Raw genomic sequence first — 24,216 nt, 5'->3', positions numbered from 1 at the left:
ACAAATACCGTATGCTAACACATATGTATGGAATATAAAAAAAAATAATAATAATGGTTCTGGAAAACCTAAGGGTAGGACAGAAATAAAGATGCAGACGTAGAGAATGGACTTGAGGACATGGGGAGGGGGAAGGGTATGCTGGGACGAAGTGAGAGAGTGTCATGGACTATACATACACTACCAAATGTAAAATAGATAGCTAGTGGGAAGAAGCCACATAACACAGGGAGATCCACTCGGTGCTTTGTGACCACCTGGAAGGGTGGGATAGGGATGGTGTGAGGGAGACACAAGAGGGAGGAGATATGGGGATATATGTATATGTATAGCTGATTCACTTTGTTATAAAGCAGAAAATAACACACCATTGTAAAACTATTATACTCCAATAAAGATGTTTAAAAAAATAAAATAAAATAATAAACAGTAAGGAGAAACCAGACCGAAATATCCAAGAGTTCAATGCTTACAAGTTCTATTTTCCACTCAGCAGTAGAATATTATTCAGCCAACTTTTCTACCACTTTATAATAAAGATCACTTTTCTTTCAGTTTTTAACATTTCCTTCTGAAATCTTACCAGAATCACCTTAGATGTTCATATTTCTTTCTAGTAACATCCTGTTCTTGACAATATATCTATTCTCTAAGATGATATCACCTTTGTCTTCTATCCTCCTCACTTCCTTCTTAGCTTTCATTGGAATTTAGGCTTTTTTATCACACACCTCAAAATTCTTCCAGACTGTACCCAATTACCCAACTCCAAATCACTGCCACAATTTTAAGTATCTATTAAAACAGTATCCTACTTCCTGGTACCAAAGTCTGTATTAGTTTCCTAGGGCTGCCATAACAAACTGCCATAAATTAGGTGGCTTAAAATCACAGAAATTAATTTTCTCATAGTTCTGGAGGCCCAAAGTCCAAAACGGAGGTGTTAGTAGGGCTGAGCCTCCTTTGAAGGCTCTAGGGGAGAACGGTTCCTTGCATCTTTCCACTTCTGATGGCTCCTGATGTTCCCTGGCTTGTAGTAGCACAAGTGTACTCTCTGCTTCCGTCTTCACAAAGCCTTCTTTGCTGTATCTCTGTGTCGCAGATCTCTCTCTCTCCATTCTCCTATAAGCAGACCAGTCACGGGATTTAGGGCCTATCCTAACCCCCAAATCATCTTACCTCCAGATCCTCAACTTAATTATATCTACAAAGACTATTTCCAAATAAGGTCACTGTATTAGTTTGCTAGGTCTTTCACAACTAAGTACCACAACTGAGGGTTTAAACAACAGAAATTTACTCTTTCATAGTTTTGGAGGCTAGAGGTCAGATCAATGTTTCAGCAAGATTGGTTTCTTTTAAAGACTGTGAGGAAGAATTTATTCCATCCCTCTCTCCAGCTTCTGTTTTTGCTGCCAATCTTTGGTGTTACTTGGTCTATAAAAGTATAAGTCTGATCTCAATCTTCATCTTCACATAGCATTCACTCTGTTATGTATGCATCTGTGTTCAAATTTCCCTTTTCATAAGGACACCAGCCATATTGGGTCATCTTCACATGGCATTCACTCTGTATGTATGCATCTGTGTTCAAATTTCCCTTTTTATAGGGACACCAGCTATACTGGGTTAGGGTCTACCCTAATCACCTCATTTTAACTAATTACATCTGCATCAAACTTATATCCAAATAAGCTCACATTCTAAAGTACTAGGGATTAGGACTTCAACATATGAGTTCTTGGGAACACAATTCAACTCAGAACAGTCACATTCATAAGTACCAGGAGTTAGACCATGGACATAACCTTTTTTTGAGGGGTGGTGTAAATATTTTGCCCAGTATAGTTGTTTGCTTTTTTTTTCTTTCAATACTTTGAATATTCCATTCCACTCTTTTTGCTTGCATGGTTTCTGAGAAGTTTGCTGTAATTCTTATCCTTGTTCTTCTACAGCTGTTTTTCTCTCTGCTATTTTTCAAGATTTTCTATATCTCTGGTCTCTTCATTTTGAATATTATGCCTAAGTATTTATTTTTTGGTATTTATCCTGCTTGATGTTCTCCTGCTTCAGTTTCGTGAATGTGTGGTTTGGTGCTTGTCATTAACTTTGGAAAATTCTCATGTATTATTACTTCAAATATTTGTTTTTGCTCTGTTCTCTTTCTCTTCTTGGTATTCCAATCACTTATCTGAAACACCACCTGAAATTGCCCCCAAATTCTTGGATGTGCTGTTCTGTGTTACTCACTCCCTTTTCTTTTTGCATTTCAGTTTGTGAAGTTTCTATTGACCTATATAAGCTTGCTGATTGTTTTCTCAGCCATGTCCAATCTACTGATGAGCCCATGAAAAGCATGCTTCATTTAGGTTACAGTTTTTTTTTGTTTGTTTCTAGCGTTTACTTTTGATTCTCCTTAAGAGTTTCCATCTCTCTGCTTACATTAACTATCTGTTCATGCATGTTTTCTACTTTACCTATTAAAGACTTTAACATATTAGTTATTTAAGAGAATTCCAATACCTTCGTCATATTTGAGCCTGGTTCTGATGAATTCTTTGTCTTTTCAGAGTTTTTTTCTCCCTATCATGCCCTGTAATTTTTTGTTGAAAGCTGAACATAATGTCATAGGATCTGAGGTAAACAGGCCTTTATTGTGAGATGTTATGTTAATCTAAGAGTCTGAGTGGGACTGTGTTTAATACCAGTTATAGTTGTAGGTGCCAGAGGCCTCGAATTCCTCCAGTGTCCTTGTTTTTGTCTCCCCTGTTAAATAGTTCTCCTCAGAGGGACTATATATTTTGCAGCTGTAACCCACTGTTACTATACAGGGGTTCTGTTGGTGCTATGGTAAAGAATGGGGGAGAGAAAGCATATCTACTATAGTAGCATAACCTACTATAATCTTACAATTAAATCTCAGTCTTTTGGTGGGTCTGTGTCCCTGGTCTGTGACTTTAACAAGTGTTTCTTATTTTCCACCCGCATTCTCTCTTAGGTGAGACAGAAAGTCTACAGAGGGCAGGAGTGGGAGAAATGCTCTTCTCTCAGATGGAATAAGGCTCTGGTAAAGTTTTTTTTCCCTGAAGAGTAAACCTTGTAATAGATAATGCTCTAGGCTTATTTCATAAAGGTTACCCTTCCCTTCCATTCCAGAGCCACTAGGGATCCTTTTTGGCTCTTCATTCTGAGAACTTAGTTGGATGCCTAGAGGTAAAGTCCATGGAAGTGTGAGGTGTGGAGTTCCCTTAGGCTGTAGTCCCCAGGAGTTTTTCACTCTCCGACTAGTCCACACTCAGCCTCAAGCAATTCAACAAAATTACCATTTAAGTGCTCCTACCAGTTAGTTTATGATTGCTATGGTTTCTACTCCAGGTAAGCAGATCTTGGCTGTGACTCTTCGGATTTGCCTGTTGCTCCATATTTCGGGGTGGCGGTTTGCTCTGCAACCTCAATTACCTGATGGGTTCATGAAAAGGCACTGATTTTCAGTTTGTTCACCTTTTTCTCACTGTAAGTACAGTTGTGACAACTTCCAAGCTCTTTACAAGTTGGAGCTGAAACCAGAATCCCCCTAATGTCTTTAACAGTATGATGATTTTTTTTGGTAACTTATACATGTAGTTATTGCAGTGAGAATACTGATTGGCCAACTATCTATACTATATGCTACCTAGTAGTGGAAGACTGCCACCTCTCTCCATTGCCCTTATATAAGCTGTTCTCAACCAGTACCCTAGAGAGTTAAACACTATAGAAAATGATTTAAACAATTATTTTCTAAATTCTGCCAAGGATGTTACATAGCTAGTACCATTCTAGATGCATAGGAGTTAATTTATGACATAAAATGGATGCCTTAGCCATTTTATCCCTTAATATTTCAATGTGTGTTTCCTAGAATAAGTATATTTTCTTACATAACTGCAAAATATCACACTCAGAAAATTCAACATTGATACAATATTTTAATATAATCTAGCATCAATAGTCCAGTTTTGTCAATTGTCCCCATATTTTCCCTCCAAAAGAACTGTGATCTGGACCATATATTCATTCAGTTGTCATATATCTTAGTCTCTCTTTCAATCTGAAGAAGTTCCTCAGGCTTCCTTGGCTTTTATTACATTGGCTTTTTTTTTTTTTTTTTTTAAGTATACAGGCCAGTTTTCATTTCTTAATAGCATGTTTCTGATTTTGGCTTTGTCTGATGTTTCCTCATGATTAAATTCAGGTTATGTATGTCTGGTCAGAATACTACATAGTGGTATTGTATCCTTCTAATAGGCTACATTAGTTTTTTTATTTTTCTTATTGTTCAAGTTTTTAAACATACGCAAAAGCAGGGAGAATAATATAGTGATCCCTTATGTACCTACCTCTCCAAATTAACCTTTTACTGCTCTCACTTCATCCATCCTCTTCTCCTTTTCTTTCCTTCACTTCATTGCTTTGCTCTGATATTTTCAAGCAAATTCTTAACATTGTCATGTTACCCATTTCACTACTGAATGCATCTCTTAAAAGTAAGGCCTTTTCCTCACATAACCACAATATCATTATCACACCAACAAAATTATCAATTATTCCTGAACATCATTTAATCATCAGCTGTGGTCAATTTTTCCCAATGATCTCAAAAATGTCTTTTCAGGGTTCTTGTTCAAATCAAGACCCAAACCAAGTCCACACACTGTCTTTGGTTGCTGTGTTTCTCACATCAGTGTCATCCAGGGCCTTGGTGGGTCTCAGGAGTGCTGGCTCCTCCCCTGTCCTTCCGCTGCTCCAGCCCAGCCTGTTTGACGCTGACCTCTACTACCTCCCGCTGAGTCCAGGGCAAACTCACACAACTAGGGCCCTCTCCTCCAGCCCCTGCACAGCATGGCCTGTGCCACAGGGACCCTGGGACCCGGAGGTCACTGTTCTCGGCTGTTCCCTTCTCTGAACAGACATAGGCTTCGTTAGTTTTGATCACTCAGGCAAGGTTACTGTCTGGTTCTCTACCATATAGTTAAGACAATATCAATATCCTGCTCCTCATCAAACTTTTCCCCAATCCAGACTTTTCATGCATTGATGCTTCTTACCCAATCTTTACTATGATTATTGCAATGATTCTCTAATTTGACTGCTCACTCCACATTTGTTAATCAGTATCCTACTCTATGCAAAAGTCTTCCCTTTCCCCTTTTAATCTCTCTCTCTCTCTCTCTCTCTCTCTCTCATCAGGATACACTCACGGTTACCTGTCTTTTTACTGGGTTAATTACTGTCCTTAGCTATTTCAATGCTCAAAGAGCCCCAGATTTGGCCAGTGGAAGCCTCTTCAAACAAGCTCTTGGGTATTTTTGTTTTTTGTTTTGACATGCCATCATTTTTTTAAACACTTCCTTGCCTTCTGGTAACAATAAGACATTCCAGGCCCATTTTATAGCCCCTCTTCCCCAACCCTGGAGATCAGACACTTCTCCAAAGATCTATATTTCCTCTCAGTAAGGAATAGTATTAGAAAACAAGAATGAGTGTCACGTGTTCTCACTGATATCATGGTAAGTTTGAGTCTAGACTTGTCATATACAATTTGGTAGCCATTATCCAAATGTGGCCATTTAAATCAAAATTAATAAAAATAAAAATTCAGTTCCTCAGCTGCACTAGTCACATTTCATGTGGTCAATAGTTACATGTACTTAGTAGCTACCATATTGGACAGCACAGATATTTATAGAGCATTTTCGTCATTACAGAAAGTTCTATTAGACATTACTGTTCTAGACCCTTTCACAAAGCAAATCAAGGAAACACACACACACACACACACACACACACAAAGTCTCACTCTCCATTGCCTTTTAAATATCTTTCTACATTCCACTACAATAATTCTTTCACATATTAATTATTTATTGAGCATATACTATTGGACAGTTACTGTTCAAGGCCCTGTAGGTTCAGAAATACACAGTTCCTGTTCTCAAAAAACTTACAATGTAATAAGAAGACAGAAAAATAAATGGAACATTATTATAAAATAATGAATTATTATTATAACACAGGGTGCTACATCATTATATACCCCAGAGTGGGAATATCAAGGAAGGCTTCCTGAGAGAAATGACATTTATTAAATTTAGAAAGGTAAATAATTATTACCCTGGAAATTTGGGGGATAAGTTGGGGGTGGGGCCATTTGCTGTTCTCCATCATTTTTCCCACCTCTGTTACAATGACTAAAGTGCTTTTTTAAATCTCCCCCTAAACCCTTTCAATATTCTGTTTATCGTTAAAAACCCATCTTTTATGGTGCATTTCTAAATGCCTCTAACCAGATAAAGCCCCTTCTCCAATTCCCAAATATACAGTCTTTACTGATTTCAAGCACATAAAAGATTTGGTTTAGCCACTGTGGAAAACAGTATGGAGATTCCTCAGAAAACTAAAAATAGAATTAGCATATGATCCAGCAATCCCACTCATGGGCATATATCCAGACAAAACTATAATTCAAAAAGATACATGCACCCTTGTGTTCACAGCAGCACTATTCACAATAGCCAAGACACGGAAACAACCTAAATATCTGTCAACAGATGAATGGATAAAGAAGATGTGGTACATATATATATATACAATGGAATACTACTCATACATAAAAAAGAATGAAATAATGCCATTTTCAGCAACATGGATGCAACTAGAGATAATCATACTAAGTGAAGTAAGTCAGAAACAGAAAGACAAATACCATATGATATCACTTATATGTGGAATCTAAAATATGACACAGATGAACCTATCCATGAAAACAGAAATGGAATCATGGACATAGAGAACAGACTGTTGGTTGGTTGCCAAGGGGGAGGGGGTTGGGGCAGGGATGGAGTGGGAGGTTGGGGTTAGAAGATGTAAGCTTTTATACAGAGAACGGATAAACAACAAGGTCCTAGTATATAGCACAGAGAACTATATTTAATATCCTATGACAACCATAATGGAAAAGAATATTAAAAAAAGAATGCATATATATATATATATATATATATATATATACATAAAACTGAATCACTTTGCTGTACAGCAGAAATTAACACAATACTGTAGATCAACTTCAATAAAAAATATTGATTAAAAAAAGATTTGGTTTATTTTTGTTGTTATCAATGTACTAATGGATAGGAACATGGCTTCGGAATCAGACTTATTGTTTACTAGCTGTATGACCTTGGAAAAGTTACTTAATCTCCCTAAACCTCAATTTCTGCATCTAAATGTGGGATTGATAATGCCTCATAGCTTTATGTTTGAGGACTAAATAAAATAATGTACTGAAAATGCTTAGCATTATGACTGGAATATGGTAAATTATATGGTCTACTAGTAACAATGTTAGACTTGTTTCTTCCTTTGTTTGCTGAAAGGTTTAAATTTGTTCACACTTTTCCAGGCCAATCTTTATATTATCAAGGCATATGCAGTATTATAGTAATATTGAGCAAATCCCCTAAATTATTCAGATAGATTCCTTCCAGTCAGAATATTAAGGCATATTCATGTGAGATATTTTTGATAGACAATTCTATTTATAAGTATGAAATTATGAAATCATTTTCAAATATATTATTTCTCTATTGCTTGTAGTAACTTTAAATAAAAATTCTTAAATAAAATATAATTTCTTATAAAAACTTTAAATAAAATATTTTCCTATTAGGTTAATTAAATATGTAAAATTTCTTAAAATTCTGAAATAAAACTTTCTTAAAAATTTCAAGTTGGGAAAGCATACTACTAATACCTGAACTACTAAATGGCAAAAATCAATCTATTAATAAAAATTAATTTGTCAGAATTCACGTTCCTATTTATAAAAGGATCCTATAAAACCAAATTTGAAATTGGTTCCTAATGAAACAAAGCACCTTGATTTTTTATAGAAATATATTTAAAAATAGTTAATGTAGTAATAATCAAAAACAATATTAAATCAAGGATAATTTCTTTCCTTTGACATATTATTTAAAATAGATAGCTAGTGGGAAGTAGCCACATAGCACAGTGAGATCAGCTAGGTGGTTTGTGACCACCTAGAGGGGTGGGATAGGGAGGGTGGGAGGGAGGGAGACGCAAGAGGGAAGAGATATGGGAACATATGTATATGTATAACTGATTCACTTTGTTATAAAGCAGAAACTAACACCATTGTAAAGCAATTATACTCCAATAAAGATGTTAAAAAATATATATATATTGTAAAATAAGGCAAAAATAAATAAATAAACTTGATCAAACATTTCCCAGATTTTCCCAAGTCATCACCATTATTATTCATTCCCACAATATTTAATATTGGCATATAAAAAATATAATAGATAAAAATCACATTATACCATGAGAACTAGAGATAATTTTGCCCTCCGTCACAGCTTATTTAGATATGCACTGAAAGATGCAAACCTAACATGTTGCTAACAAATGAAAAATATGCTTTTCAAAATAAACGCTTTTAATGAAGCATATTTTATTTGCAAAAACGGTAAGCATGGTCATCTAAAACTTCATTGCTTATATGAAAAAGGAGTGCTCACCAGGTTTAACAAATACCAAACATAAAAGGGAGAGCAATGTCATTTCCTCCAAAATAACTGACAGCCCTGCAGATTGTTACTTTTTTCTTTATCAAGCAAAAGGCAAATATATAATACACTTGTGTTTTCCTTGTCACCCTTACCAGTAAAATTTTAAAATCAACTTGATATGTACATTTCTATTTCTTTCAAACTAGTTTAAGCATAATAGTGATTTAAAAAAATGGAAATGTGAGAAGTTTCAGAATACACTGCTATGTTTAAAAATTATTAAATCCCACTTATTCTAAACAACTGTGTACAGTTCATATCCTCTAACTTGTGAAATATATTGACAGTAAAATCTTTGTTCATGTTTTCCCAAAGGCGACCTTACCTGCGGAGTCCAATAAAAAGTAGGGCTCAATCTGTAGAGCTTTCGTTTGTGGAAACTCTGAAGTGGCCTTGTTCGAGCTGCTGTACTCATGATAGTCAAGGATGGAGATTTCAATCTTGTCCTGTCTTTTCTCCTTTTCTTACTGTGCTTCTGGTTAAGTAACCAGCTACTGGAGGAAGAGAGCTCATCTAAATTCTCTGAAGCACTGATATGCCATGAAATAAATGGGAGTGGAGGGAATAAAACAAAACAAACAAAAAAGACAAAGAAAACTAAATGTAAATCACCTTGATCTATTATGACAGAAGAGTATTAATTTTAGCCAATTTTGTGGTAACAATCGATGAAAGAATTAATATTAATGGGAAATTGCATTTCAAGTTGTGAATACAGAATTTCTATTTTCTCCTGCAAAACAAATATCCCATAGGTTAGAAATGCTTACATGAGTTCACTAGTACAATGTAAATGTTCACTGTAAATCAATAATTCATGAATATTACACAGTGTTGAAACTATTTACATCAAATTCTTTTTGAATAAGGGTGAAATTATACAGGATTACAGGTTTTAAAAGGGCTAAAATCTCATCACTACATAATTAGCTGCTCTTACGTAAGCATTACATATCGTTTCAGTGAATTTTGAAACGAAGATGCAATCCGACTACATCTTAAGAATCTTTTTAAACTTCTGATGACACAGAAGCCACAAACTATAAAATATTAAAACAGATCACACAAACTACACATGAAGTAGGCATAATTTTATCATTCTTCATATTAATTTTTAAACATTTATTTAAATATTTTAAAACATCAGAACATCAGGAGGAAGTTAATGCTTGTCACCACATAAATTTAAATTCATTTATACCAGTATATTATATATAAAATATTCGGCTTTTTGGGCACTATAATATACCAGTTTCAACCTTATTTATATGATGAAAGCTAGTCAACTTAGCACTCTAAGATCAACAAGTGAAACTGCTGTACGTGATATTGCTAATCAACATATGAATTCTAAATGTGCTATTTGGTTCAGGTAGAATCAGTGTTTAATGGTAAACATAAGATATGGTTTTTCTACAGCAGTATCATTGGTTTTGAATATTTACGGCTGCTATAAGATATTCTATTATCTTGTAGATAAAGCAAGTAATTCAAGAACTTTACATAGTAATAAGAAACCAGAAATAAAGTACCTGAATGGCTTATGTTGGTGAAACCAAAATAAAATATGGAATTTGGTGACTATATATAAATAAAATTGAGTATGTACTACTGGCCAGACCAGTATAGGGAAATTGGTCTGGCCCCTGCCGCTGGCTCTCCTACTGCATCGTGCATCACACTCCGTCTGGTTCCCTGTGTTCCAGCTGCACTGCCTCCTTTCATTTCAAATAACTCGCACTACTCACTATTATATATAATTTCTGCTTCCTGGAATTTTCTCACATCCTCCTTCACTTACATAATTTCCAATAATCATCTGGCTCTCAGTTCAAAAGTCATTTCCTCAGGTAAGTCTTTGAGCCCTTGCATAGCCCCTCCAAAGACTAAGTCAAATTCCCTTATGAGCTCTGATAGTACCATTCACCTTTTCTTCATAGTATTTTTCATGGTGATAAGTTTATATTTATTTGTATTATTATCTGATTAATGTCTTTCTCCTTTTCTAAGACTGTAAGTAGTACAAAGACTGTGTCTGTTTTGTTTAACTTTGTATCAAGAAGTTCCTGATATTGTACCTTGCATACAGCAAATACTCAATAAATATTTATCGAATGAATGGAGAAATATAAACATATATATTTGCAGATTTACCCACTCCAGCTCAGTGCTTTGCACAGTGCATGTATAACACCACATACTACACCTAAATAATTAGTTTAGTGAATGAGTAAACATGGAACATTCTAGTTTAAGACCCAAAAGAAGCTCTAAACAGAAGGCTACAAGAGACCTTTTAGAAAAATAAGTTACATATTTACACTGCCTTGAGTTCCATTCTAAATCTCTAACTTTGGTTTAAAAAGTTAGTTTCTGATAGTAAGATATGATGTACCTTATTTTATCTCATAATCATATATGCCCATTATAAATTTATAAGAATAATAAGCAGATGAGAGCTATAAGATGTTTTGATTTGTAAAAGAGAAGGCATGGATAAAGTTTAAAATTTTTCTTCTAATTTAAAAAGTGCAAAATGACCGAGAGCTTTATCTAAGAAAATAAGCCAAAAGTCATAAATTCATATTTTATTAACATTGTTAAATTTCTCTAACAGTTACTTAATGACTTTCTGATATAATTGGTTTTCTATTACAATCTTAGAAAATCTTAGCAGTTAAGATATTTATGGATAACAATAGGCATTCACTTTGCTTTTACAGAGTATAAATGGAAAACTTCAAGTGAATTTTTTAAATAAAAATTTTACTATACTGATTACTACAGAAACAAAAGGCCCAGAAGTGAGGCAATTAATCTTTTAACTGATATTTTATTATAAATCCCTACAAAAATCAATTTCTGCAAATATGTACTTGCATCAAAATTAATAAAACAATCTAAAGATATGGGTTTATGGGGACATATATTAGCTAACTTCTTGGTGTCATCTTGGGGGTGGTGATAATGGTGGATGGATATGGAAGAACAGTCTAATTTCAACCTATTTTTTAATAAACTCAGTGAAAGATAGTCTAGAATTTTTAGTAAATTATTCAAGTATTTCATAAACTTTTGCCTAAGCCAAATTATTTTTTTAGAAGGACTGGAATAATCATTATAACGCTCTGCTCAAATGCTTTTAGTAAATAAGAAACTTTGGATCCTGGTTATAAATTTAGGATTCTGAAACCATAAATAGACAAGAATTCATGGAATTGTTTTTATCTTTTAATCTCAAGGAACAGCAGCAGAGAATAATTATTCAACACAGAATTTTAAATTACTGTTTTAGTACTGTTTTCAACATTTCCCCCACATTCATGTATTCTTATACTAAATACACTTAAGAAAAAGTAGAAATCAACAATGGAGAAGAGAATTATAATGTGTATTATCTAAGAACTTACGATAGCCCCCCAGTTCCCAATCTACTCATATACACAAATACCCACACCTGCTATACTGGGCTGAACAGTGTCCTCACAATATTTACATCCACCAGGAACCTCAGATTGTGACCTTACTTGGAAATACAGTCTTTGCAGATATAATTAGGTAAAATGAGGTCATACTGGATTAGGGTAGGTCCTATATCCAATCACTGATGTCCTTATAAGAAGAGACACAGAATTAAGGAAGAGATCCACCCAGGGAATAATGCCATGTGAAGACAGAGAAGAGAAGCCAAAACCGCCAAGGACTGCTGGGAACTGCCAGAAGCCAGGAAAAGGCAAGGATGGATTCTTCCCAGAAACTTTCAGAGAGAGCATGGCCCTGCCTGACACCTTGATTTTAAAAACATCTAGCCTCCAGAACTGTGAAATAATAAATATGTTATATTAAGCCACACACTTAGTGGTGATTTGTTATAACACCCCTACGAAATGGATATATTCATAAAAGTACACACCTAAGAATCACTATTTTTGCATAACTTATGTCTATTTCAAGTCTACTTTGATCTTTTGGAGTTCTTTGATGACTTCAACCTATAGCAGCTAAGGTAGGTGCAACCTTTTCCAAACTTTCCCTGATGCCCAAAGTCCTGCCAATAGTTGAATTTAATACCTTTCTTTCCCTTGATAATGTTTGGAGAAATTAATGCATCATATACTCAGATATATTCAATGATATTTTAAAGAAATTATATAAAATTGGACTTTTTATAAACTTACTAAAATGGCCCACTAGGGGCATTACTTGTCCTCCACAGGGCAAAACAAACATCTCTCTCAAATGGCCAATGGACCAAGATCCAGGCATTATCTGCTACATATAGAGAAAACAGTGCATCAACCAGCCCATTTCACCTACTCTAGGAATTAATGAGGAAAATTAGACCCCTTACTCAAAAATACGAGTCTCTTCAACCGTAGCAACAAGAAAATGTGTTGGAGTACACTGTAAAATGGCATTCTAAATTAGATATGGCCCCTAAAAAAAATTAAGGTACTTACCTGTTCTAAAAAATTAAGGTACAACTTAATGCAGCCATTAAAATGGGGAAAAAAAATTTTAAGTATAGAAAGCTTCAGATATACTTTGAAATAAGATATAAAACGGCTTCCAATAGATCTCAACTATGAAAATAATGTAAAAAATGATAGGAAGGAAATATACTCTGAGCAATATAAGTGATTTCCACTTTCTTCTTAGTATTTTATGAATTTTTATCTTTTCATACAATGAACTTATATAATTTTATAAGAAGAAAACAAAAATGTCATCCAAAATTGCAGTCTTTTTTTTTGGCATTAGGAATTTCTAATATTTACATTTTAAAATGTAACATAACAACCAAATGTAATATGGATTTTGTTTGGGTCCTGATTCTAACAAATTACCCTAACAAACAAATTGGTTAGAATAACAAATTATTCTAACAAAATCATAAAAAGATGATTTTGAGACAACTGGAAAAATATGAATATAGAGAATTTCATGATAGTAATAAATTATGACTAATATAAGAATAATAAAAAAAAGCAGATGATAACAACATGGTGGGTATGTTGGAGAAAAGCTTATCAGAGAAATATACAGAAGTATTTACAGTTAAAATAACAATCAATAGAATTTATTTTTTAAAAGCATAGGAAAAAAATGTGTCAGTAAGGGAAATAGCTGAAATGAGTAGCAAAATCTTGACAACTGTTAAAGCTGGGAGTAAGTTGACTCACTTTGCTATGCTTTCTATATGTTAAAGCTTTTTCATAATAAAGAGACTGACTATTGCAGTGTTATTTGCTATTCTTATCTCTGGCTCTTAATTTCAAGTGGGACTTGAAATTATAAAGCATAAAGGCAAAGGGACTAGGAAGCCAATATGATAGTTATATTGTTCTGAGTATTGTGACATAAAATTTGCCAAACATTTCTAGCTAATCTATAGTTTGGGAGTACAGTTCAGATTCTTCAATATAATCTGTGAGCTGTTTTTCTGACATATAAGATACAGTTTGAAATTGAGACTTTCTATTTTACTAATTATTATTTTTCATTTTAAAGGAAAATTTGCAAATAGAAAAAAGTTGAAAAAAATAAAAGCTAAAATATTTTTCAAAATCTCATCATCTAAACACAAATATAGCTTTAATAAAAACTTTAATTTTTATCCTTCAAATCTTTTTTTTCCCTATGAAATCATACTGTACAATGATTTTGGCATCCTGATTTTTCCACCTAACATTCCAAAGGAAGTATGCTCCTATATGACTACATCCCTTCTATACACATAATTTTTTTTTTTTGTGGTACGCGGGCCTCTCACTGTTGTGGCCTCTCCTGTTGTGGAGCACAGGCTCTGGACATGCAGGCTCGGCGGCCATGGCTCACAGGCCTAGCTGCTCCACAGCATGTGAGATCTTCCCAGACCAGGGCCCAAACCCGTGTCCCTTGTATCGGCAGGTGGACTCTCAACCACTTCGCCACAAGGGAAGCCCTACACATAATTTTTTAATAGTTATGTGATATGCCTTCCAGTGGTTGCATCACAATTTATTTAAACATTTCCTATAACATTAAGTTTTAGACTTATATTAATAGAGGTTAAAAGGGAAAAATAAAGTTTTTACAAAAGAAAATAATTCTTACTGGTATTATTTTAAAAACACAGCAGGAGAAGTTTTAGTTCCTTATTGATGTTGTATATCTAGCTAATACAATAGTTAATGACACTCATAGAAACCCAAAATTATGTTGAAAACTTCAGCCTGGAATTTGCTGCTAAAAATGTTTTCTCATAACTGAGAAGTGACTATTGAAAATATTATGAGGGTAAAAGAATTACTTTATATGTTATTAGTTTACCAGTTTATCGGCAGTTTTTCAATTGTGATGCCCAATTAGAAAGAATCGTTGCATTTCGTGAGATAATTATCATTAGTGGAATTAAGTAGCATGACAATGATTAATTGGAATTTAACTTCATATCATATTCTGGGACTCATCAAAGCAAAAACAAACAACAACAAAAATCTAGCCATTATTTCAAGTAGAAATTCACTTTCCCAGAGATAATACCCCATGGGGTAAATAAGGATGCATTTACAACATTTTATCTTCATTTTAGAGTATGAGATCTAAAAACCAATAACTGTCTCTATCATGGTAAAATGTAATGCTTCATTTGTTTGAAGACTCAATCTTTTCAGCTGCTCAGTTCCTGGTGACTCATCTTAAACCCTGCTGCCAAGATTAATAAAGCTAAGAAAACAATTCTGAGTTCTAGGAGATACTGCCATTAAATAAGAGATGGGGGTTGGGAATCAATAAATAAAAAGTGGACAAAACAGCTGCCCTGAAAAATAATTAACCAAGTGAATTTACTTTAGACATTGAAAGAAAAAGATCATTAGGATATTATAAAAATTATCTTAAATATTTTTTAAAAATTATATCAAGCATTAAGTTCTACATGGTCCACTAATATTAATACATAGAATATAGGTAACCAAACTTTAAAAATTCAAAATTTAAATTTCTTCCAACCTAACTATATACCAAACTTATGATATAATGTGATATAAAGCTAGAATGAGAATGCTTTATTAGAAGCACTTATGAGTTTACTTATCTGGTAAGTCCAAATATACAGAATACAGCTGAAATTGCAAAACTCTTTTAAATAACCAAAAAAGATCTTAGTAAGTCCATGTATGAAAGCTCACTCCTGTTACTATTAAGAGAGAGGCCTTCTCTCTTACTACAGAATGTCTCTTATTACAGTACAGGTACTTCTACCACTCTAACTTTGGTTATCTGATTTTCTAGTCCAGAGTTAAATTTGATGAGAGGAAGCAGAATTTCAGGAGACAGCCATGAGACCAACAATTGAAATACCCATCTGACTATGGGAGAGAAAAAGCAAATAAGTACAAAATATTTTTTTTTGAATGCTGATTACCTGAAAGAAATCTTAAAAGTCATTCCGTTCATTCAAAAAATATTTATTCGTGTCCATGTTATGACTCGCTGATCTAGATGCTAGGAATATAGCAGTTAATAAGACAGACCAAAAAAATTCCTACTCTCATGGAGCTTACATTCTCATCCAGGAGGACACAGATAATAAACAAGTAAAAAATAATAACAAAATTGTATCACACTTGTCATCTCATTTGATCCTCACAACAACCCAGGAAGCAAACTATTCTCATTTTAACTGTGATTTAGAAAGTTGCCTAAAATCACAATGCTACCAAGTTGCAGAGTTAGGACTGATCTCAGACCCATCTGATTCCAAAACGATTTTAACAATGCAGTGAGTGAGTTTTCTTCATAGCATTTGATCAGGATTTTAAATTTCACATTTATTTGTGTGATTATTTGGTTGATGTCATTTTTACCCAATTAGACTCTATACCATAAGGTCAGAGATCACACTTGGTTTTGTTCAACATCATATCCCAATACAATCCAAAGCCTGGCACACTGCCATCACTCAGTAGGTATTTGTAGGTATTTGTTGACTATTAAGTGAATTCTTTTATAGATAAACAATTATTAATCTCAGTAGCCTCTGAGGATGTAGTCATAGTGATGAGCTTGAGTTACCAAAGAAAAACTGAATTAAGTTCAGTATCATCCAAGCAAGGCAATGTGTAATAAATTTTACTTAAACAATTCTTCCCAAATGGCTTATTTGAAAGTTTTTAACATTTGAATAGAATTATCATTTCTCCTACTGTCTTGGGTACTTCTTTCCATAATAACTTCTAGATTATCCTTTAAAGTTACTAAGATATGTTGAGTATAGTAATTTCGCTTTATTCACTAAATCTCTAGGTTTAAGCTAACATAAAACATCAAAAGCAAAGCACAATAGTGATGTTACAAAAAGATATACATTTTAGGCTGTATTGAGACCTTTTTGTTTTTATTTTTAATTTGAAAAAATGGAATTCCTTACAAATAAGCATTTAATTGAAGAATATTAGCATTAGAAACTACTTTAGAAAATATTTGTATTCCAGTAAATTTAGGATAAAAAAAGTGAGATGTAAAGAGATTAATGGACTTGCTCAAGGTCACAAAATGTCAAAACAAAAAGTATATGTAAGTATATGTAAAAAAGTATACTTCCAAAATCTCAAGCAACCCACAAACCACTAAATTAAAAACCACTATAATTAAGAATTAACAAAAGTTAAAACCTTCTAGAGGGGAAGAAGGAGATTAAATGCCCAAGATGGTCTTTTGAGAAGGTATGTTTAGTGTAATGAGAATAAAATCCAACAGTGTGTTTACCTGGGTTTAACAGTACTTGGTTTAATTACAGAGTCCCAAACAAATTAGGTAGACCAAAAACAAGTCAGCAAATTTTTATCTTCCCAAGAGATATGATGGAAAAATAGGTGGTACCTCAGTGACTCCTAGTACCTATGTGACAGGAGTCTTCAGTAATAGCTGGCCTATAAGGCTCTACATATGCCCTTAAATACTTATCGTAACTCTGGCCACACTGAAGTACTTCTTTAAAAGAGTAAGAATAGTTGTAAATCAATGACCAGTAGGCTGCTAAGGATTTGAAAGAAATATATCCACAATTTTAATATATATTATATACTATCTCCCAGTAGCTGGTATGTTTACTGCAAGACATCCTTAAAACTCTTAGTTGATGACCTGATGAGTGATATACTACATTTTAGTAGATAAAACATGTGCCATTTAAGATGATAGAATTGTAGAAACTGGGTTACAGTGTAGACTTAATGACTGTCAAATGTTGGTTAAGACTACAAAATTTTTAGAAGAGAATATCAATATTTAGATACCATAATGAAACCAATAACTGGATCAGTCTCTACCAGTAATTTTTTTTTTTTTTTTTTTTTTTCCTTGCGTTATGCGGGCCTCTCACTGTTGTGGCCTCTCCCATTTGCGGAGCACAGGCTCCGGACGCGCAGGCTCAGTGGCCATGGCTCACGGGCCCAGCCGCTCCGCGGCATGTGGGATCTTCCCGAAACGGGGCACGAACCCGCGTCTCCTGCATCGGCAGGCGGACTCTCAAGCACTGCGCCACCAGGGAAGCCCTCTACCAGTAATTTTTAAGGTAACATTGAAGTGAGATTTAATTCTCTTTGTTTCACTTTCAACGAATTAAATATCACATTCCTACTTCTACCTTAAAATTTTGGTATTTTATGGTTAAAATTTTAACAATGTAGTACTAAAAATTGTATTTTCTATTTATCCTTTTTGAAGTGTACAATTTTTACCCAATTTTAACTTTTTCATTGTAAAATATAAGATACCTATAGTTAAGTACATAAAACATTTATCTTTTGAGAAGGTATATGTAACTTGTATATATGAAGTAATACCTCACCTACTCCTCCACTGTCCCATAATTACCACTCAGGTCAAGAAAAGGAACATTATCAGCACCTAAGAAACCTGTCACATGTGGACCTCTCCATCATACTTAATGTAGAAACATCAAAAGTTAAATCAGTACAGATCTTTCTCAAATTATGATGGGGTTACATCCTGATAAACCCATTGTAAATTGAAAATATTTTAAGTCAAAAATGCATATAATCCCAAACATCATAGCTTAGCCTAGACTACCTTAAACATGCTCAGAATACTGATATTAGCCTACAGTGAGGTAAAATCACCTAACACAAAGCCTATTTTATAATAAAATGTTGAATACCTCATGTAACTTATTGAATACTATACTGAAAGTGAAAAATGGAATAGTTGCATGGGTGCAGAAAGTAAGTATATTGGCTGTTTACCCTCATGATTTGTGGCTGTCTGGGAGCTGCAGCTTGTTGCCACTGCCCAGCGTCACGAGAGATTATCATGCCACATATCACTAGACCAGGAAAAGATCCAAATTCAAAATTTGACATACAGTTTCTATTGAATACATATCACTTTCGCACCATCATAAAGTTGAAAAACTGTAAGTCTGACCATTGTAAGTCAAGGAACTTCTGTACTTTTACCAGCTTCCTGAGAACAACTTAAATCCATTTACCTTCCTCCTGGCCTATATGCTGTTGTTGCCATGGAATTTTTTTAACCCTACTAGACATATTTTCTACTGTTTGTTCACTTATAACCATATAGTTATTACCATATTATTTGTTCTTCATCCCGTCTTGCATCTCTCAAAAGGATCATCACTTTCCACTGCCTGAAACATTCCCTTTATGGTTATCATTAATTAGAGTCTACTGGTGACATACTCTCAATTTTGCTTTGTCTGAAAACAATTGTGTTTCAAGGTCAGACTTGAAAGGTGTTTTCTCTGAATATAGAATTTCTAGATAGACAGTTATTTTCTTTCAACACAATGAAGATATCATTTCACTGTACTCTGGCTCCTATTATTACTCTTGAGAAGTCAGTTGTCAGCTGAACTCTGGCTTCAATTAAGGTAATGTCTTCCTCCTTTCCTGCCCTGACTGTTGCTTTTAGATATTCCATTTGTTTCTGTTTTTGCTTTTCCCCCCACATTTCCTATTTCTAGGGGTATACTTCTTTTTATTTGTCCTGCTCAGGAATCTGTGTTTGACTTCCTGAATGTGATGTCTTTCATTAGATCAGGTAACTTTTCATCCAATACCTCCTCAACTATTGCTTCTGCTCCAGTCTCTATCTCATCTTCCAGGCCTCTAATTAAGTCTCATATTAGACCTGCTCAATATAGTCTCCACATTTTGTTATTTTTGGCTGCACCTGGTGGCATGTGGGATCTTAGTTTCCCAACCAGGAATTGAACCCATGCCCCCTGCAGTGGAAGCATGGAGTCTTAACCATGGGACCATGAGGGAAGTCCATGTTCTCCACATTTTTAAATGACTCTTGTATTTTCCACTGTTTTGTCTCTTTTCCTATATTCTGGAACTTTTCTTCTAATCTGTCTTTTACATTATGAATTCTGTCTCCAATTGTGTCCACAGTGCCGCCAAACTCACTTGGTTTTTAATTTCAGCATTTTTCAGAAATTTTGGACCTTTTTCAAATGTGCTAGTCACTTTTATAGACTCTTCCCTGCAGGTATTTTTAAGCCTCTTTTATTGCTAAAATCAGAATAAGCACTGTTTTTTAAATAATCAGCATTTGATAATTCGAATATCTGAAAACTTCATGATCTGCTTTTGCTGTTATTTTCTGCTTATTCTTACTGTCTTTGCCCTGTGTCCTCATGTTTGATTATATTTGACTGTGTGCTGATCACTGCTCTTGACAAATTATTCATGAGGATTTCCTGGGCCTAAGAAAGAAGGTGCCTTCCTCTAGAGAGAATCTGCATTTGCCTCTGTCATCATCCATTCTAGAACCATTGTAGTGTCATCCATTCTAGAACCATTTTAAACTAGGCATTCCTTGGATTACTCATTGATACAAATTTGGACTGAAAATCCATGTCAAAGTCCCCACCATGGTCACACTATCTCAAAGTAGGTTTGCTTTTTTAATTTTATCTTCTGCTGTGCTCAGCACCAAGACAACTCTCCCCATGGTGCCCCAGGAATGGGAAAAGGGAAACAGTTTTTTTTTTAATTGAAGTATAGTTGATTTACAAGGTTGTGTTAGTTTCTGATGTACAGCAAAGGATATGAAAAAGAATATGAATATATATTCTTTTCCATATTCTTTTCTATTATGGTTTATTACAGGATATTGAATATAGTTCCCTGGGCTATACAGTACGATCTTGTTGTTTATCTATTTTATATATAGTAGTTTGTATCTACTAATCCCAAACTCCTAATTTAGCTCTTTCCCACTCCTTTCCCCTTTGGTAACCATAAGTTTGTTTTCTGTGTTTGTGAGTCTGCTTCTGTTTTGTAAATAAGTTCATTTGTATCATATTTTAGATCCCATATAAAAGTGATGACATATGGTATTTGTCTTTCTGTCTGACTTACTTCACTTAGTATAATAATCTCTAGGTCCATCCATGTTGCCGTAAATAGCATTATTTCATTCTTTAATGGCTGAGTAGCATTCCACTGTGTGTGTGTGTGTGTGTGTGTGTGTGTGTGTGTGTGTGTGTGTGTGTGTGTATACACAACATTCTCTTTATCCATTTGTCTATTTTTTTTAACATCTCTATTGGAGTATAATTGCTTTACAATGGTGTGTTAGTTTCTGCTGTATAACAAAGTGAATCACTTATACGTATACATATGTTCCCATATCTCTTCCCTTTTGTGTCTCCCTCCCTCCCACCCTCCCTATCCCACCCCTCTAGGTGGTCACAAAGCACCGAGCTGATCTCCCTGTGCCATGTGGCTGCTTCCCACTAGCTATCTATTTTACATTTGCTAGTGTATATATGTCCATGCCACTCTCTCACTTTGTCCCAGCTTACCCTTCCCCCTCCCCATATCTTCAAGTCCATTCTCTAGTAGGTCTGTGTCTTTATTCCCATCTTGCCCCTAGGCTCTTCATGACCATTTTATTTGTTTTAGATTCCATATATATGTGTTAGCATATGGTATTTGTTTTTCTCTTTCTGACTTACTTCACTCTGTATGGCAGACTCTAGGTCCATCCACCTCACCACAAATAACTCAATTCCACTTCTTTTTATGGCTGAGTAATATTCCATTGTATACACATGCCACATCTTCTTTATCCATTCATCTGTTGGTGGACACTTAGGTTGCTTCCATGTCCTGGTTATTGTAAACATATCCATTCATCTACTGATGGGCATTTAAGTTGCTTCCATGTTTTGGCTTGTATTTGTATTACATGTATTGTAAATAGTGCTGCTATGAACGCTGGGGTGCATGAATCTTTTCAGATTAGAGTTTTTCTCTGGATATATGCCCAGCAGTGGGATTGCTGGATTATATGGCAACTCTATTTTTAGTTTTTTAAGGAAACTCCATACTGTTTTCCATAGTGGCTGTACCAATTTATATTCCCACCAACAGTGTAGGAGGGTTCAGGAAAGGGAATCAGTTTTCTGTCTTATTTACATCTACTGTGAAGGTGTAACTCCTGGAGGAAGGTGATCTCAGATAAATATAGGCAGGATTTCATTTTATCGCCCTACTATAGGCAAAGCCATGGGCTTTGATTTATCATCTTCTAACCCCATAAGCTATTAAAACTTCACTTGATTTTCCTGGATTTGGCTTTGATTTTTCTCTTTTCCCAGAAAGCTATCAAAACCTCAACTTAATTTTGACAGAATTTGGCCTCAGACAAAGTAGATTGCTGTGCTTTGTTTACTTTTCTGGGTTCTTGCTTTTTTTAAGATTTTGGCTTAGAAATATCATTAACGACATTCAATAATTTCTAATTTTCTAAGTAAACAATTAAAAAAACTCTTATTCAATTCCCCAATTCCCCTTCTGGGTACATATCCAAAAAATGAAAAGCTGGAACTCAAACAAATATTTGTATACCCATGTTCATAGAAGCATTATTCACACTAGCCAGAAGGTGGAGGAAGCAACCCAAATGTTCATATAAGGATCAATGGATAAACAAAATTGGTCCCAATAAAATAGCAACTCAGGGCCTGGGTGCTGTGGGGGAATCTGTTCTTGGGGATTGGATGCCTCTGCCTAGCTGAGTCTAGTGCTAACTTTCCCCCTCCCTCCCTAACAGGTTCCGAGTAGCGCCTGAGACCTGCTCCACAGGGCTTAGGCATGGGACTGGGGATGCAGAAGTGGTCTGCCCTTTTCTGTTTTCACTGAACAGCTTGTTCTAAGGGAGAAGGAAGTGGGAGAGATCTAGATTGGGTGAGGGGGATGGGGGGGTCAGGGAAGCAAGTGTGTTGTGTTACTATGTCAGTAAACTGATTTAAAGTTAAAAAAAAAAGGTCTATACATAAAACAATTTTATTCCTTTAAAAAGGGAATGTTGACACAAGCTACAATATGGATGAAACTTGACAACTTTATGCTAAGTGAAATAAGGCAGTCACAAAAGGTTAAATACTGTATGATTTCACTTATATGAGGTACCCAGAGTAGTCGAATTCATAGAGATATAAAGTAGAAAGGTGGTTGCTAAGAACTGGGAAGAAGGAAGAATGTGGAGTTATTATGAAATGGATATACAGTTTCAATTCAGGAAGATGAAAAAAGTTCTGGAGATGGAGGATGGCAACTATTGACAAAAATGTGAATTACTCAATGCCACTAAACTTAAAAATGGTTAAAATGGTAAACTTTATGGTATGTACATTTTACCTGAATTTTAAAAATTCTCAAATGATGAATTTTCTTACCTTCACATTTACTTAAATACATAAAATGAATACTATTTATATGCTTAATAGGATACCTTCAGAAAGTGCTTTGTGGTTAAGTATCAAGCTTGAATAACATTAATTAGACTAAGCCCTTACTCCTGAAAAGCTTTAAGTTTGAAAGATGTTTCGTTCATATAAAACTATATGTAAAGAAAAAAAATAACAATAATATTGGAAAAACAGAAAGATACAAGAAATAAAATTAGGCCTCATTTGCCATTTTACTCCCAGAGTCAAAAGGTTCATAAATAGATAAATTTCACACTGCTTCAATACAGATATCCCTAAATCAAAACTTTTTCATATATTACTATAATGTGAAATTATATATCCTATTAATTTTCAAAATTTATGGTAACATTCTTAAATATGAGTAATGTAGAATAATCTGTTAAATTTATAGAATTTCACTACTATGCATTTATTTTATTAAAAATTCAATTAAATAATACTTTAATAGTTTTACAAATATCATGTACTTTTCACAATATAGTTAAGATACTAAAAAAAAAAAACAAAAAAAAAACCCTTAGAAATCACATACCATCCTTATTCAGGGGTAGGCTTCTCTGCTACTAAATAAGGAAGGGAATAGAGGAAAACACAGGGAAGGGGCTGTGTTTTACTTGTCAATGTCTATCCGAACCTTTACCAAACTCCTTCAGCCCCCTTTCCTACTTTTAATTTAGCTATAGTCACATTATAAACAACTGCATCTACATCCATTTTAATCTCTTTCACTCCACTTTCAAGGAACAAGTAGATTTCTCCTGTCATAAGGTCCCTCCATAATTTTGTGGTATGTATCTCTACATTTCCCATCTCTAGCTCTTTCCC

General features: G+C 34.4%; 1 protein-coding gene across 1 annotated transcript in view; it reads right to left on the bottom strand.

Annotated features, from left to right (window-relative positions):
• KANSL1L (KAT8 regulatory NSL complex subunit 1 like) overlaps positions 1–24,216 on the bottom strand; it is a 126,439-nt gene that overhangs the window by 41,838 nt on the left and 60,385 nt on the right. Inside the window, exon 5 of the mRNA XM_007470022.1 lies at positions 8,962–9,166. Coding sequence (XP_007470084.1) covers positions 8,962–9,166 — 205 coding nt within the window. The remainder of the gene's footprint in view (positions 1–8,961; positions 9,167–24,216) is intronic.

Source organism: Lipotes vexillifer, unplaced genomic scaffold, assembly GCF_000442215.2.
Source record: "Lipotes vexillifer unplaced genomic scaffold, Lipotes_vexillifer_v1.1 scaffold138, whole genome shotgun sequence".
NCBI lineage: Eukaryota > Metazoa > Chordata > Mammalia > Artiodactyla > Lipotidae > Lipotes > Lipotes vexillifer.
This window is presented reverse-complemented; position numbering and strand designations above follow the sequence as displayed.